General features: G+C 40.9%; 1 protein-coding gene across 8 annotated transcripts; it reads left to right on the top strand.

The window, feature by feature from the left end:
- The first annotated feature begins 3566 nt into the window (after positions 1 to 3566).
- On the top strand, positions 3567 to 17007 carry LOC105055604 (probable E3 ubiquitin-protein ligase RHB1A). Of its 8 annotated transcripts, none has more exons than XM_073246479.1 (6): positions 3716 to 3939; positions 7153 to 7344; positions 13261 to 13394; positions 14876 to 15296; positions 16220 to 16329; positions 16742 to 17007. In XM_073246479.1, the coding sequence occupies exons 3-6, from the start codon at positions 13329 to 13331 to the stop codon at positions 16772 to 16774; spliced, it is 630 nt and encodes a 209-aa protein (XP_073102580.1). In that variant the 5' UTR covers positions 3716 to 3939; positions 7153 to 7344; positions 13261 to 13328; the 3' UTR covers positions 16775 to 17007. The 8 variants fall into 8 exon arrangements, with proteins under 8 accessions (XP_073102579.1, XP_073102580.1, XP_010935782.1 ...); XM_010937480.4 differs by lacking the exon at positions 7153 to 7344 and adding an exon at positions 5787 to 5856 and having other exon boundaries at positions 13302 to 13394; XM_010937475.4 differs by lacking the exon at positions 7153 to 7344 and adding an exon at positions 5787 to 5856.
- The last annotated feature ends 294 nt before the right edge of the window (positions 17008 to 17301 follow it).

Below are 17301 nucleotides of genomic sequence, written 5' to 3'. Positions count from 1 at the left end.
ACGGGGAGCGGAGAGAGGAGTGTAGGAGTCATACCTGGGACGCACCGGCCTCGGAGTCTGTCGACGGGGTGATTTTTGGATCTGTCGGGGTGGAGAAAGCCGACTATTGGTCGGGTGCCTGCTTGGTTCGGCGGGCTCCCGACCTTTTCTCCGCTTCTCCTTCGGACCTCTAGGCTCGACCAAGCGTCGGTCGGACGCTCCTTCGTCCGCGCGCATATACTTGTATGCGCGCTCCAGTAGCTCCGCATATGTTCGGAGGAGGGTCTTGTCCAGAGAATAAGTAAATCGGGACGACCTCAGGCCCCGCTTCATGGCTGAAACCGCCATGTCTTCGTTGAGGTCCCGGACCTCGAGCGTGGCCGCGTTGAATCGCGCCACGAAGTGTCGGAGCGTCTCGTTTTCCCCCTGTTTGAGGGAGAAAAGGCTATCCGACGTTCGCGGCGGCTTTCGGCTGGTGCTGAAATGGGCCACGAACGAGTGCTTGAGCTGCGCGAAGGAATGGATACTGTCCGATCGAAGACCGGAGTACCAAGCCCTGGCAGCCTTGCGGAGCGTCGCGGGGAAGCCGATGCAGAAAAGGGCGTCGGTTGCCCCTTGAATCGTCATGAGAGCTTTGTAGCTCTCGAGGTGGTCGACTGGGTCGGTGGAGCCGTCGTATGGCTCCACGTTCGGCATTTTGAACCGACTGAGAATCGGCTCGTCGAGGACCAGTCGAGAGAGAGGCTGGGCGGTCTGGAAGTCGACGTCGTTCGAAGACTTCTGGCCGTCCATCTGCAGTTGGGCGAGTCGGCGGTCGATCTCCTCGAACCGTCGCTCGTAGTCGTCCGCTCGTCGATGCTGGGAGACCCCAGGGGTGGAGCCTCCAGAGGATTCTGAAAGAGAGGCCGACGGTGTGTGCGGCCGCTTTTCCTTCCTCGCCCGTTCCAACGGGGAAGGAGAGGGCCGCTGGGACCGTCGGTCGTCGCGCCGTGGTCGCCCCTCCTCCTCTCCGTGGGAGCGCTGTTGGGAGCGCTCGCATGGAGGCGACAGGGGTCGGCGCGGCCGTCGGCGGCTGCTCCTGGAAGGCATAGGTCAGGCCGTCGGTTGTTGCTGGAGGCTTTTGACTGCGTCGGTCAGTACGGTCATCTGCCGCACGATGGCCGCAATCTGGGCCTCCGTGGTCACTGCAGGGCGCGGAGAGCTAGGCTCCACCGCCGGTGGGGGCGGGGAGGCTTCTTCCCGGCGGGAAGAGCGCCTGGCCGACCCAGTGACTCTTGATCGTTGAGCTCTTGTCTTTGTCATGCTGTCCCCCTTCCTGGTGCGCCAATCTGTTGCGGCCAATCGCCTCGTCGCCCGATCGCCGGGAAGCGTGCACTTGCAAAAGGAAGTCCGCACTGACCAGAGGCGGCTCCGGCGGGGACCCTCCGACGGTCAAGTCAGAGAGGTGACTGGGCAACAGTGAAATGCAGACGGAGAGCTCTGAAAAAGAGAGAGGGAGAGAGAGAGAGGAGCGAGCCTGCGTATGTAAAAGAAACGGGCGGATCGATCCTTTGCACGGTTGCCTTCCCCGGTTTATATAGTGGAGCACGGTATGGCGCCGTCATTAATGGCGCGGACAAGTGAGGAACTGTCAACTCACTGTGGGCCGCCAGAGCCGCCGTGGAAACGTCATGTCGCCGTGTAGCCGTCTAATCACCAGGGTTGACCCGGCTCTCGGCGGGATAATGCCCCTAGGTAACTGCGCCGCATGTCCGTGTCAGAGCTGACAACGTCTGACGGCTGTACGACGGTTGGAGGAGCCGACCGACCCAACGTCGGTAGCCAGCGAAGTGGTGTCGGGCCCCTCCATTGGTCGGCGAGCGTCATGTAAGTCGGCCATCGAACCTCGGGGTTCGGTCGGTCGGGATGGATACGCCCGACATACCCCCAGTCGGCGATGGGCCGTTGGATGGACGGTTGTTAGTCACTGATGGTTCCCGTCAGTCGGTCGACCGACGATCGGTCGGCCTTTCGGCCAGTCAGAGTCGTCCAACGGGGGCGGTCAGGCCGCCAGGCGGTCGGGCCCTCCTGCAGTCGGTCGGGCCCTCCGGCGGTCGATCGGTGGGTATCCCCCAACATACATAAACATGATGCAATAATCTCATAACTCAAAGTCACAAAAGTACGTGCCAAACAACCTCTAATTCAATCCAAATAATACTGGATCTTGAAGGAATATATCTTACCTAGCATATTCTTTTTTTTTTGGTAGAAACCTAGCATATTCTTTGTAGATCATATTTAATGCTTTAAATATCATTTTACAACCACCATCTTCAGATTTCCCAATGAATGTAACAGCCTCTCTTGCTGCTATATTAGATAAAAACCTTGTCTTTATGCACCATTAACAAGAAACATGAATAGATTAACAAGCCGTGAGTGGGATATATCCATCAAGAAACCTAGTTCGAATGATCTAGGTTTAAGTTTGCCACATTTTATTTGACCAGCACTAACATGACTAAGATATCAAAGGAGAATTAGTGCTATTCCTTTATCAAGGATATGTCCATCATACTTTGGATCCAATAGGCAATGATAGTAAATTAAGTTGGCCTTTGTGGAAATAAAGAAAACCTAGCCCAGCAACAGCAGCGCTATAACCTCAGCCCGCTTGAAACTGGGCTTGGAAAGCGCCCAAATAGAATAATCTATGGTGGAGCTTGGATTTTTTTATGCCACCACGTGGGCTAATTATTACTTGGATCAGATCCAATGAACCATGCCTAATTCTCCGATTAAAAATTTTGCCCTTTGTGCTCCACCATTTTTGGATTATAAAAAATTATTCGTTAAAACAATCTTACCACATATATCTTGCATCATTCAATATCAAAATAGTTTATCATCTAAAAAAATTAATTTTTTTATTTAAAATAATAAAAATAAATTTTTTATTTAAAATTTTTAAAAAATATAAATAATAATATATTTTTTATTTTTTTAAATAATATATTAGATTTTTATTAGATGATGTTAGGTACATATGGTATAACTGTTCTGGCCAATAATTTCAGGATTGCTCGTTATCCACCGCGCATATGCTTGGAGCTTTGCCCTGGTCCACTTGTACCCGGTCTATACAATAATTTCTCCACGGCATGGCACTGAATGAAGCTAAGTGGGGACCACCACGCTAGCGTGCCAGTTGCCACGGCCACGTGGCATTAATTCCATAATCCCACTTTCGCCAGGCGGCGAGGGACATGGTGGGAATAATACTCCACTAACTCTGTGCAGGGGCATATTTGGAACGTGGTTGGAACGAAAAAAACTTAAGGAAGTTCCAAGCTTAGAAAGCTGTGCACGAAATCCCGAGTCCAGTGCAAGGGGAGAAATCTTCCCCCTTTTTTAATTCTCCGTCCATCCTTATCATTCCCCAACCTGATTTCCCCTTTCACACACTAATCTAATCTCTATGCGTCCTTTAGAAACATCTACGCGATTGCATAATTACCGTCCGATTCCGAAAAACCGACACAAGTGGACGGCAAGTTTAGCGGAAGTATATATATTTATATGCGGAATCGCCTATAAAGGTAGCGTCGTCGGTCTTTGTAAAAAAAATGGAATCTTTTTTTATTTCGATATTTGATTTTTCGCTTCAGTCAAAAAAAAAAATATATATATATTTGATTTTCCGCCACCCGTTCTCGGCCTTTTATATTCTACACGGTATAAAGCCTTCGAAGAATCCCTTCCTACACTCTTTCTCTCTCTTCGATGGAGAAGCGGAGGAGGCAGAGGACGATCCTCGCTTCTCCGACGACCGAAGAAACCCTCGTCAGCGTCTCGGAGGTCTAAGCGGGGAATTTCGGCGATCTTTCATTCTACTGGTAAAACCCGCGGATTCTTGTTCTTCTTCGCCTCTTCCCCATCTTTCCGAGCCGTGGACTTCGATTAGGATCTTGAATTCTGGTGCGTTTCTTCTCGCTTTTGCTTTATGATATTGTGTTTGGCTTTTCGGTCGATGTTCTTATATGGATTGATATAAGAATTCGGTGGTTCTTTGATTAGATTAGGGCGACTGGAGTTGGAGTTCTTGGGTCGGATCTTTCCACCGTTGTAGATGATTCTTGACGAGTTCTTTGAGATTTTTCTTTTCCGCTGATGATGAATGGGAGATGCCTGAGTCTAGAATCCTTGTCGATGAATCTTGGTAGAAGTGCTGCTAGTGTTCTGTGAGGTGATCAGAACTCATGTGACGTGGCTCTGGATTTACGTTGTCGTTCTTTATTTGATTATCGGATTTCTTTAGATGTTTTTAGAAAAAAAAATGTTCTTGAACGAATAATAAACTTTGGAAGGTGAACCTATTCCCGAGCTGCTGGGTCTATTGTGTATGTTTATGTGGGGGTCTTGCAGAGCTGATGTTTTTATCTGATTAGATGAGATGTATGAGCTGAAGTTAGCGAATTTTTTCTTTCTGGCATCTTGGATTATTACAACTCTTTGGTTAATCATCAACTGATCTATCTTGTCAGCTAGTGGAGAACCAAAAGCAGTTACACTTGCAGTAGAAATGATCTGATTAGTCAGTAGTAATAGCTTGGTGTCACAGAAAAATTTGTTCAGCTATTAGTTAGTGGCTATTTTATTTCTGATATGTTAGTCTCATGGTTGAATAGTTGAAATTTAACTTGCCATTCAATGTATGCTCATATGTTGCCTCTAAGGATGCTGACTTTGTGGCCTCGTGTAGCTGGACGGGCAGACAATCGGATATCTATGTATTGTAAGTAACAAGAATTAAAGAGGATGTTTAGAATTTTGGTTCCTGAATGCCAAGAGGCCCACTGGAGAAACTATGGTTATGACTTGTTAGAGATTATGAGAGCTTGGCTTCAGAAAAAGATGTACCAGTAATCAGGTGCTTTGATGCATTTGATTGCACATCAAGTGCTGGGATCTTTATTTCAAGATTTATTTGAATTATGCACTACTTTACTTTTTTTATTTCAACCCAGAGTTTCTTAAATATCTGGAGTTGTGGAATGTAGATGGTTTTGAGGTCCAAATAAATTTCTTAGAAATTCTAATCAATAATCTAAGTTTTTTAGGCGTATTAGGCCTCTTCTCTATAGTCAAACTGGGGGGAGTTCAAGTGAACAAATACAAATATTAATGGTGCCAAATTTTTGGTGATTGCTACCAGTAGCCTATAAAAGGTGCTCAAGAATGGAATTTGAAGCTTCTCGTTTTGAATTATCGATACTTTGGGAATCATTGGTACTCTAATGGGTTGCTGGTTATGCTCCAATGAACTACTGATGTGGTTATTCGTGTTTTGCAAAAGTTAGAACCTCCCACAGTTCATATACATGTCGTGACGAAACCTTGGCAATGGGGAGAGATGATTCTATTTGCTAAGACTAGTCCAGCATCCTGAATTCTTTGGATGATAAGGAGTATGAAAATGATCATGACTGGTGATATCTTGATGGCGTGTGTGAAGATTTTTGGTGTACCATTGATATAATCCCAGCTCTTTGATGTAGCCTTGAGCACGTGCATGGAACTCTTAAACATGGCTATTGGTATGACACTTTAGCACATGTTCTCTGGAAGAATGTAGATTTCTGTATTTGGCGAAAAGGAATTTGGGTATAAGGTTCTGTTGGTGTTCTACAAAGTGATCAAAACTCATGTGACGCGGCTTTAAATTTCCTTTTTGATGTTCTTTATGTAATACATTCCTTTTTTTTTTTTTTTTTTTTTGATGATGCCTTTTCTGAGAAAAGTTTGTCCTTGGACAAATTATGAAGGTACAAGTGGTAACCTGTTTTTGAGTTGCTTGGTTTGCTGAACTTCTTGGCTAGGGGAGAAGCAAAAGCAGTGAGTGATTTTTTTTTTGTTTTAATCTTTTCTTTCTGGCTTGTTGCAATTCTCTAATCAGTTGTATCTTTTCAAAGGTAGAGTTATTTATTGGATTACCAAGCAAACTATATTTGTAGGTCAGTGAAGAAGCAAAAGCAGTTATTGTTCTAAGGAGTATAAAGAGATCTGAGTATAACCCAATTTCTAAGTTCTTTGATGTGATGTATACTTCATGTGTGTTATCCTTATGGACTAATAATCAGGATTTGGGGTCATTCAACTTCTCTTCTGCGTATATCGTGTTTGCCTCTGTGAATCAGCATTTTGCACTCTTGCATAGGAATCGAAAGTTGTAATCGTAGCGCCAGAGCATCTGATATGTATATGTAGCCACCAAAGGAAGTAAAGAGGATATTTACAGTGGGATGACTTTTGGTTGTTGATATGAAAAGGCTGATGTGAGAAATTATAGCAATGAATAATAGATGTAAGAGGTAAAATTCAGATGATAAGGCACACCAATTAATTTGATTATAATTCAAGTGGGATTTGGGGGATTCATTTCTTTTAGATTTATTTGATTTAATCAGTAGTTTACCTTTGTCATCTGATCTTGAGTTGCTTAGAGATTTGGGAGTTATAGAATGTAGGTGGTGTTGATGGTCTAGATGAACTTATGAGAAATTCTTATTAATATTCAAGTCCAATTAGATCCCGGATCAGGCATCAAACTGAATGAAGTTTATTCAAACCATTAGAAATTTCAAAATTGCCAAAGCATTGGTGATTGCAGTCACTAGTCCTGGAAAGGTGGTGCTAAAGTTTAGTGTTTCTTTTTTTTTTTTTTTGCTTTGGCGAACTTATCATTCAACGATTGGTGTGGCACAAAACCAACAATCCAAAACTATTCATTGAGGTGTTGTGCAGGAACCTTGATGACAAGATGCTATGATTCTAATTACCAACATTGGCTTTACATCATGAGTCCTCTCTACAATAATCCTTTGGTTAAAGTTAGTTTTTCTATGATGATCTACATGATGATTTTTTATTTTTATTTTTATTTTTTAGTGTGTGTGCGTGTGTGTGTGTGTGTTCATTATGCAATCTAGACTCCTCGATTTATATAGTCTTAAGTGCCTGCTCCTAACACTTGGACATGGATATCGGTATGTCACTTGATTATAATTCCTTCAGAAGGATTCCTTAAATGTTGGCAGGACCTGAAACCCCAACATGCAAGTAGAGTGTAACCAAGCCAAATACAAGTGAACTGGTTTCATCTTGAGCTTGACTTTAAATTCTTTATGCAAGGATTAAGCTATGCCCGGGTTTGTCCTGAGCTTACAGATTTCAGCTGGGGTTCTCTCCATTGGCTCGTGATAGGGACAAAAAGTATGTTCGATATGACAGGTGGTGTAGCCTCAATTAACAACATAATGGAGAAGCTATGGCTGTTATACTTGTAAGATGGTTGTGAGAGTCTGCATCTCTGATCTATACATGGTAATAGCTTGCTTTGTGGCACAATTCCATAGTAGGTTATTTTATGTGCTCTACTGCTTCTGATTTGCTATCCTTGCTGTCTGCTAGCTGGAATTTAGGGTGTCATTGAACACCTGATCGATGTATGGTTCTGTTTTGCCTGGATGCAGACTTTGCAGCTTTTAGTTGGAGGCATAGAGCATCAGATATCTGTATATGGTAATTGTGGGAATTAAAGAGGATGTCTACAGTGAGCTGACTTTTAATTGTTGAATACCAAAAAGAGGCCCATGCTTATGTTTTGCATCTAATGATGCTGACTTTGCTGCCTTGTGGGTGTTTTTTTAGGATCAGAGCAGTCTTGTGTCGTTGGAAGGAAGAGCATCTGTTGTCTACATGTAGTCACAATAGGAATTAAAACAGATGTTTACTGTGGTCTGACTTTTGGTTGCTGAATATGAAATGGCACACTTGGGAGATTATAGCTATGAATGGCAGAAGATGTAACAGATAGAATTCAAATAATTCAGTGGGTTTGCCTAATTTGATCACAAATTCAAGGATTGGGATATTGACTTGTTTTAAATTTATTTGATTTATTTATTACTTTGCCTTTGTTACTCGAACTTGAGTTGCTTAGACTTGCCTCTGTTATTTGAACCTTTTGCTTAGACTACAATTGGAAGTGGAATAAGAGGGAGTAAAAGTCATTTAACCTAATTAGTCCACTCTTTTTCAACAAAACATTCATGGGACTTGGGTTAAACCATTTTTTCAGAAGGTAAAACAAGTAACGAAAGGTGGTACCTTTTGGCTTCCAACTCCTTTACCCCACTTAATGTAGGAATAAATTACTCTACCATGTAGGTGGTGTAGTTTATTCCAGAAAAATAAAGAATATGAATAAGTTAACCATTTTCTTCAAATTAACTTATTTCTGCTTCCAAATGCAGCTAGCATTAAAGATTTGGGAGTTATGGAATGTAGATGGTGTTCAAGGTCTCAATTAATAATTTAATATTTTTTACTCTAATTAGATTCTCTCTAAACTTGAATTGTGAGAAGTATGTGAATCAGTAAAATTGAGGTAATTGTTGCTGCTAACCTACGAAGGTGGTTGCGAGAGTGGAGTTGGAAACTTCCTTGTGATGTTTTGAGTTATTGATTCTTCAATGGACTGCTTGTCATTCTTTGATGAACTAATGCTGTGGTTATTGGTATTGCACAAAAGAAAAAAGGGTGGTCTGTTTTATGATTTTCCTGGCATTTCAGGATCTAGGGGAGGTCAAAGGTACGCAGGGATATTGTTTTTGTGTTTTGAAGTTAGTGACATCCACATAACAATGGAGCAACTTTATTGTTGTGCCAAAGGTCACCCTCTACACAAAACAAATGACTTGACAATTTATGCGTGATGTGAAGAAACCTTGGTTTCAGGGAGCTGTTTATCTAATTATCGGTACTAATTGTGTTGTCAGTACCTCAAAAATTCATATTTGTATTGTGAATGAACCTTGGTAATCTAATTACCAATATTAATTCTACGTCATGAATTCTTTTAATGATAAAAAGGTATAAATATGATCATGATGCTTCTATTAATGTTTTATCTTTCTTTGATGCTCAATATGAAGAATTTTTTTGGTTTATCATCTATACAATCTTAGACTTGGTGATTTATTATTGGTACGACAAATTAATACAAGTCCTTTGGAAGAATGTTTTAAATATTTGATAGATCTAATACCTAGACATTTACAACCCCACCCTTCAATGTACCCAAGTTCATGTAATGCCTGGTCTAATTTGCGTTACCTCATATCTGCTCTTTAAAACCCATATTTTAAGATTCCCAAGTAGTGGACCTTAGTTAGGTATACATGAATTGGAAATATGAGTTATTATGGACCTATCAAGTTGTCTTCAACATCTAACCTTTTGAGTTTGTTGAGGTTTTGAGACTTCTTGAAAGTAACAATTATTAATCTTGCAATGCTCCATGCATATTTAATTATTGATTTATTTCAATGAGTCAATTAGTCAGTTGGCCACCATATCAATCTTCTACAATTTGGTCAAAAATTAACTGAGATTTTATTAGGATAACTCCCTTTCGATAGGTAAGCCTTTGCCATAACCCTACTAAGATATCCCTCATAATTAGTAACAATATTTATCACTGTATAGTTGTTTATCAACTTTGCAGCATATTGAGATTGACTACAATTGGTTCATCATCTTCATCTTGTTGGAATACTTTCTGGCAAGGTTCATTGAACTGGTACTAGAGGGCGTATAAGCTAGTGACCGGTTTGGCATGGTATGGGTCTGTACCATGTTGTTCTAAGGCATACCGACAAAGGGACGGCTGGAGAAGGAGGGGGGGAGGAGGGAGAGGACTCGAGATTAATTGGCCCTAATATCCAAGCTCGAACTTGATTCGATAAGAAAAAAGCAATACTAGAGATTGACTCGATTATCAATTGAGCTATACCTGAGACAAAGTTCGAGCTCGAATTTGAGAAAACAAATATAATATAATATAATATTTTAAATATTAAATTAATAATATATATTATAAATAAAATATAATATAATTAAAAATGTATATATAGTCGACTAGGCTTATGAGCCTTCGAGTCAGGTATTCTGCTACTTGAGTTTGACTTGGAAAACTTATTGAGTTATTCGAGCTCGATGATAGTCGAGTTGAGTCAAGCTTGGATCCGAGTCGAGCTTGAGTAGCTTGCAAGTTGCTCAGCTTATTTGTTCTTCTAGATTAGACTACTTAACTAACAATAGATGCATTACATGCTTTTTCTAGTGTTCCCTCTTAGAGATGCATTACATGCTTCTTCTAGTGTTTCCTCTTAGAGTAGTGTAAACCATAGCACGACCATTTGAAGATCAAAAATTAGTTCATTAAGGATTTGATTATAGAGGAAAGGCCATTAAGGTTGGCTCTTGGTGTAAGTTCACTAAATGCAAACTCGTTTTTTAAGGTAACTGTTGCAAACAGTAATACATCTCAATGTAATTCAGAACGCCTCCTAGATTACTTCCTGTGTTGTTCCAAGATATGCCTTGTTATGTACACAAAAGCCATGTATACTGTTGGTGCAAAAATCTGCTTGCGCCGGAGAAGCTGGAGTCGGGGAAGCCGCGGTCGCCGCCGGGACCTGCAAGGGAAGTCTAAACCGGAGGTGGGGTTGCTCCGACAAGACCCTCCGACGCTCAAGTCAGTTCTCTGCCTCAACAAGAATGGAGTGCTCGAACGGAGAATTTAGCAGAGTTTTGAGATAAGAGATGAGCTTAGAGAATAACGTATCTGAGTCCCCCTTTTATAGGCGGAGGGGGCAACGGATTGATGGCGACACCTGTAACCGTCTGGTAGTGGGCCGTCCGTGGTCAGGGGAATTTATTGCGAAGGGTAGTGGGGTAGACCCGTGGCTATTGTCATAGCCCGCCACGTAGGGCCTGTTGCAGGTAGTGGAGCGGCGTCCGTTGCCGCTAGCTGTCAGCGAGTAGTGGAATCGTGCAGCACCTGCTGCAGGGAGCGGAGCAGAATCATGGCCGTTGACACAGCCTGTCAGAGAGTGATGGGTTCGCCGCAGGGGGTGATGGAGCCGCGCGGAATCCGCTACAGGAAGTGGAACAGAATCATGGTTGTTATTGTGATCTGTCAGGGGGCGCGGATTTGTTGATCGAGGCTCGGCAGCGGTCGGAGTCCGGTCTCTGTAGAAGTCCGGGAGGGGTCCTCCTTCCGGTTGGGGTCGTGGGTGGAGTCCGGCTCCCGTAGGAGTCCGGACGGAGCTTACCTGCAGTGGATACTGAAAGCGGAACCCGGCTCCCGTAGGAGTCCGGGCGGAGCCCTCTGTAATCAAAGTTAAAGATGAAGTTCGGCTCCCGTAGGAGTCCGGACGGAGCTTACCAGCAGCTGATATTGAGAGCGGAGCCCGGCTCCCGTAGGAGTCTGGGCGGAGCTGTGCTGCAGTTGATGTCGGAGGCGGAGTTGTGCTGCAGTTGATGTCGAAGGCGGAGCCCGGCTCCCGTAGGAGTCCGGGCGGAGCCGAGCTGCTGTTGATGTCGAAGGCGGAGCCCGGCTCCCGTAGGAGTCCGGGCGGAGCCGTGCTGCTCGAAGTCGAAGGCGGAGCCCGGCTCCCGTAGGAGTCCGGGCGGAGCCGTTCTGTTCCGTCGTCGATTCCGCTGGGGGTTTCGGCTGTGGGTATTTTATACCCAACATATACAATGTGTACTCTTCCTGTTCCTGCACACTGCATCTTCCCTTACTAGTTGAGCAAGTCTATGGTTAGGGTTGCTGGAGTTGCTTCCAAAAAATCTGCCAAAAAAATTGCTTATCAAGTTTTGAGCAGCAATTTATGATAAATCTGTTAGGCTTGATTTATTGTTTGCTTATCATATCTGTGAAGGGATTTTTCAAGAGCTTGATAGTCTTATCATGCTAAAATGAGATTGTTGAGCTGAAATTTCTTTTCAAGTTGCTTTTTTTGGACATCTGGTTAATTATGTCTTTAAGAATCAAGTGTCATTTTGGATTGTAGACTGAGCTATGTTGTAGGTTAGTGGGCTCAGAAGGATGACTTATACTCTTAAGGTGGTAGGGAAAGCGCCTCTATCTGATTGATGCACGGTAGTTGCTTGGTCTTGTATGATTAAGCTATAGTGCAAACTGGTATTATAATCTCACAGTCTAGTAGGGGGATGCTGATGTATTGCTGGGGAGGATATTAACTTTGCAGTCTTGTGTGGTTGGAGGACTAAACAGCAGATACTTATACACATCATAATAGGAAGTATAGAGGATATTTCTAGTGTTCTGACTTTTGATTGTTGAATATCCAACATCCCTGGTGAAAAATTATCGCCATTCATGGTTAGAGATCATAAGAGTTGGAACTAGGTATACTTATAATGAGGTGCACTACAGTGAATCAGTTGTTGATACAATTCGATTATGGTCAAATTTCAGAAAGCTTTATTTGTTGAAGATTTGTTGATTTTAAACTCAGGTGTTTTAGGAGTTAGGAGTTCTTTTGTGCAGATGGCATCCAAGGATTGGGTAAATTGTGTATAAATTTTAATCTGTCATCTAGATTGTTTGGCCTGGTTAAATGTACTTTCTCTGGTTGAATCTGAGGGAGGATCATGTTAGCCAATGTGAACTAAAGTACGTGATTGTGGTTGTTGATTATTTGGAGGATTGCTTATTATGATCAAACGATTAGTGATGTGGTCATTGGTATTGCATGAAAGCAACAACCTCTGACAATTCCTATGTGTAACATGAAGGAGGACTCTGGGTGGTGCAGAGATATGTTTCTAATTACCAGCATTAGTTCTAGATCATGAGTTTTTTTAATAATATTTTGATGAACAACATGTATGAAAGTGATTACAATCCTTTGATCATGATTAATATATGTGTCATGATCTATATGAAGAATTTTTTGGTAAACCCATTGATCAAATGAGTTAAAAAGACCTTTTTATGAGTTGAGAATTTCTCGTTAACCTCAGTTTCACTGGCTGACAACCTGATACAGGTTTTGGATCTAGCACTCGTTAGACATGATTTAATATCAAACTATAATTACGTTAAAACATCCACCAGTTTATTGTTTTGAGATCCTTCTTTTTGTCATTTTAAATCCTTATGCATTCGTATTTCCCAGATTGGAATAATCTTGGTTTGTGATGGCTTTACTTGGATGTTTGGAAAGCCATGCTTGAACAATTTTTGACTTGTTTCTTTTGCACATGCATGCACACGGAAAAAATATCCAAAAAAAATATATTTATATTTTATGCTGCCTTACATATTGCATCACTATTTCTGGCTTCAGCCATGCTAAAAAATTATGAATTCAGAGGTGTGTTCTGTAGCTAATAGACTTGTCTGTTATGGCATTCTACAAGAAACAATGCTCCAACAACCTATAATTCCTGTTGGACTACAGTGAACTGAACAAACAGATAAATAGAAAATGGGTGGTTGCTGTTGCTGTTCATCCAGAAGAGCTGAAGCAGATAGGGCACCAGTTTATTACTATGTGCGTAGTTCCTGCTTTTTCCATTAGTTATTTTTTTTCTAAAATAATATATGTCACATTTAACCTATCTTGTTTATAGTTTTGATCTACTATTAGCTATTTAATTCAGTTTTTAAAGAATAATGCTTTGATACATAAATTATGAATTTTATATGACTTTTATTTGTTGAAAGGTGGATTTGTTTGCTTGCTTGCTTTTATGCTTTAAGAAAGCGGAACCGTGGATTACACTTCCCCCTGCTGCTTTCATTTGCCAAGCATGGAAGAAACTTGATGAGCATTTGCTTGAGAATTACTAAACATTGTGAACTAATGCACATGCCCAACATTGTACACAAATTCTTGTGGTCAGATTTAATTAATGATCATGTGCTCTATTAGGCTGCATTTTGTTTAGGGATAAGAAAATGTGGGATAGAAATAGTAACCGTTCCAACTTTTGCTTAGCTACAATTTTTGGAATAACTCTTTGTTGAGGGTGCCTCTGCCCATTATGAAAAAAGCATGTAAGCATAAATAAAGGCTTTGAGCCAGAAATAGCTTATGATCGCTTTTACTTGGAATAGTTAATGCCTGGCATAAGTAGGTTTGACATTAAAAGTATTCCTTGCTTATGTCCTTCAACAAGGTGTTTGGCAGGCACAAGGTTTTCCAAGCCCATTTTCTGGTTTATAGTTTGAGATTCGGCTAATAAATCTTGAATTCTCCATCCAACTACCTTTGCCTATAGCCCTTTGGTATGATTGTTAAGTGCAATTTCAAAGAAATCAGTGAAATCTTGTGTTCTTTTTCTGTTATATTCTTTTCTTCATCGTATAGTTTGAGTTTTCAAGATCTTTTCAGGGATGTCTGATCTATCAATGTTTGTAGTGTTCATAATTCTGTTGTTGATAACCTATTTAAAGCTAATGCATGATCTTTCAATCCTTTTGCTAAAGCATCTAAGGAGTCAAATATTTCATAGCAAGAGCATCATCAACTGATCTTAAAGATATTTCTATCAGTAGTATGCTAGATTTATAAAAAGAATATGCGTTTAATACAATATTATGTTTTTTATAGAAATTGGTTCATTGATGGTGTATGTTGGGATTTTACATGGATTTGCCCTTCATGGGATCTTGCTTAGGTATACAACGAGTATTGCGGTGTTTTCCTTTATGTAGTTTACTGCATTTACGTGATGCTGTTTTCTATAGTTTTGATTAGTTTGGAGGAATTTGGAGATGAAGCATCTCGGCACCCTTTTGACTAATTTGCTCCAGCTTCAATTGCATTGGAGATTTTCGCTAGCTAACACATCTTGCTATGCTAAAATATAATAAAGCACTATTATTATTGTTGTTGTTGTTGTTGTTATTATTATTATTATTATTATTATTATTATTATTTAATGAGATCCTCTAATGTCAGGATTATTCATTTTGAGATTCGAGTTTTCCATCTAAATACATATTGTCAAACCTTGGTCCTTTATGCAGTGCCCGCAAGATTTAGAAGAGCGTGAACCATTGTCTACCAACCGTGGTACATCTTCTGTAGTATCTAGCGGCTTACTTGTTGATACAAATTTGGAGACATCTACTCCAGGCACTTACCGAGCACCTCCTGCACCATTGCCTTACGATGTGGGCTTAACAAGTTCACAAACTTCACCTGGAAACTTGGAAAACCGTCCAATCAAGATCGATCATGTGCAAGCAGCAGATTCTCAGCCAATAGGAGAAACTGATGGAAGGTTAGAAGGATCAGATACATGTCAGACTTTGTCAAAGTCCGACTGCAAGAGTAAAACTGTTTTTGAACATGAGCCCCCTGAAACAGAAGATGAACCTTCCAAGGTGGATGCACCTATTGTTTCAGTTACTGATGATGAAGATGTTTGCCCCACTTGTCTTGAAGGTATTGTTTTGTGCCACATTGCAACGACGAGAGTATAGTTTGCACTTAATGAACTATGTGATGTGGGAGGATGAGGATAGCCTTTTCAACTTTGGTAACTTGTTCCGGTTCTCTCTTGGGTTGAACATATGATTAAAATGAAAGAAACATGATAATTTGTATGGTTGCTCTAGAAACCTGTAACATTTAAGCAGCATTTTCTTTTTGACATAAAAGTCATGAAGGAAAGGCATGTTTCCTAAACATTGAGGATAACATTTGAAATTCCTATGGCTTCTTTATACTGGGCACATCCTGCTTTAACTAACTATGAGGCATTACCTAACTTATAATTTATGATGTATTACTTCAAAAGGCAAACAATAAGGACTAGTTGATTGATTTGGTTGATCAAATAGCTAACTTCTTCTTTAGTCAGCTTTCAGTCAAGTATAGCATTATGGGCTATGTGCTTCTCTATTCTGTTTTAGTAGTTTGTGAGAAACAGTTGTATTTGTTAGCAACTAATATATCATTGCTAAGACAGTTGTTTAGCCTTGTATAGATACTGCAAGTTTCCTCTTGTTTTTGGCACTTATTTTGCTTTGAATCAAGCTAGTATTCGTAATGTTTCCACATGAATTTTTCCTCCTATCTTAAAAATCACATGCTTTTTGCTTCTGAAAATTGACCATATTTAAGATGATACTGAACTTGATATATATTCCTAAGCAAGTGAACAATCAGTGGCAAGTTAGATTATGCGTGCAATTTCTTGTTCGTACACTCCCATGAAGAGTCTACATGTCATGATTGATGGCATTTATCAGGAGTCTATTGTCTTGATTGCAGATCAATCACAAATGCGTGAAGCAACCTCAGTGTTCATAATGCAGTGACAGCTAACGGATCTGATGAATTTTCATTACCTTTTTCTTTTGCAGAATATGATGCTGAGAACCCTCGCATTTTAACGAAATGTGAACATCACTTTCATCTTTCTTGCATTCTTGAGTGGATGGAGAGAAGTGATACCTGCCCCGTTTGTGACCAGGTTTGCCCAGCAAAGAATTTCGGTTGTTTTTAAGTAACTGTATAAGGCCTCTTTATTTGGCCATTTTGTTTCTGTACATAGTTGCCAAGCCAAGTTCTTATTGGTTCTGCAGAATATCAATTGCTGGGAAACCATAGGTGTTGATCACTATCTGTGTGTATGTATACATGATTTTCATGAAGTTTGTCAAAAATATAGTCTTTACCTGCCTTAATCTATATATTTTATCTATCTGTAACATATCTTAAAAAATGAAAAGCGAGTGTTTATGTTCCAGTTGGGAATTGGAAAAGAAGAATGAACCAATGATGCATGTGAACCATACATATGATTGAATTGTGCTTTCGCATGGTCTGGCTATTGAGGAGTTTTGTTATCCTAGGAATACTGAACATATGATTTCTTATTGCAGATCATGGTGATCGATCACATGTCTAGTGAGTAGCATTGGATGTCTACATGTCTACGATAGTTGAGATTTTAGTTCTCAGCCCCCGTCGGAGTGGATGCCAGATTGAATGGAAGTATGTTGTACTCATCTTTTCAGTAGTAATTGGTGGAAGCGAATGCCTCTACGTAGTTTGTTCATAAGATAAAGCTTTCTAGTCTCAGGTGTCTATATTGTGGGTCAAATTCTTTTGGATTGCCTAAAAGAGAAAGAAAGAGGTTAAAGTGATATGTGATTGAAACGTTTGCTTTGTTCTGCATCATTCATGTAAAGTGTTGATTTTTTTTTTTTTTGTTCCTTTGTTTTGGTGATGCTGAATAGTTGGCAGATGAAATTGGGAGTGTTGTGGTCCTGTGCTTGGATCAGATGCAAGGCAAGCAATTCTTTTGCCCTATTTTTGAAAGCTACGTTTTTTTCATCATTAAATCACTTCAGGTGCGTCGGTTGTCTTTGTATGGTTCTAAGCCAATACAGACACATACTGGACTCCTGGCCATCTGTCATCTGCCTTGAATGTTTGAATT

The sequence above is a fragment of the Elaeis guineensis genome, chromosome 12 (assembly GCF_000442705.2).
Source record: "Elaeis guineensis isolate ETL-2024a chromosome 12, EG11, whole genome shotgun sequence".
Classification (NCBI taxonomy): domain Eukaryota; kingdom Viridiplantae; phylum Streptophyta; class Magnoliopsida; order Arecales; family Arecaceae; genus Elaeis; species Elaeis guineensis.
The sequence above is the reverse complement of the archived record's forward strand: the minus strand, read 5'-3'. Positions and strand labels throughout refer to the sequence as shown.

Excerpts from the sequence above, each read along its gene's own strand:
- LOC105055604 (XM_073246478.1), top strand. The coding sequence starts at position 3,588 with ATGGAATCTTTTTTTATTTCGATATTTGATTTTTCGCTTCAGTCAAAA. Across the intron at positions 15,297-16,219 it reads TTGCCCCACTTGTCTTGAAG|AATATGATGCTGAGAACCCT; the intron begins GTATTGTTTTGT and ends TTTCTTTTGCAG. Across the intron at positions 16,330-16,741 it reads CCTGCCCCGTTTGTGACCAG|ATCATGGTGATCGATCACAT; the intron begins GTTTGCCCAGCA and ends TTCTTATTGCAG.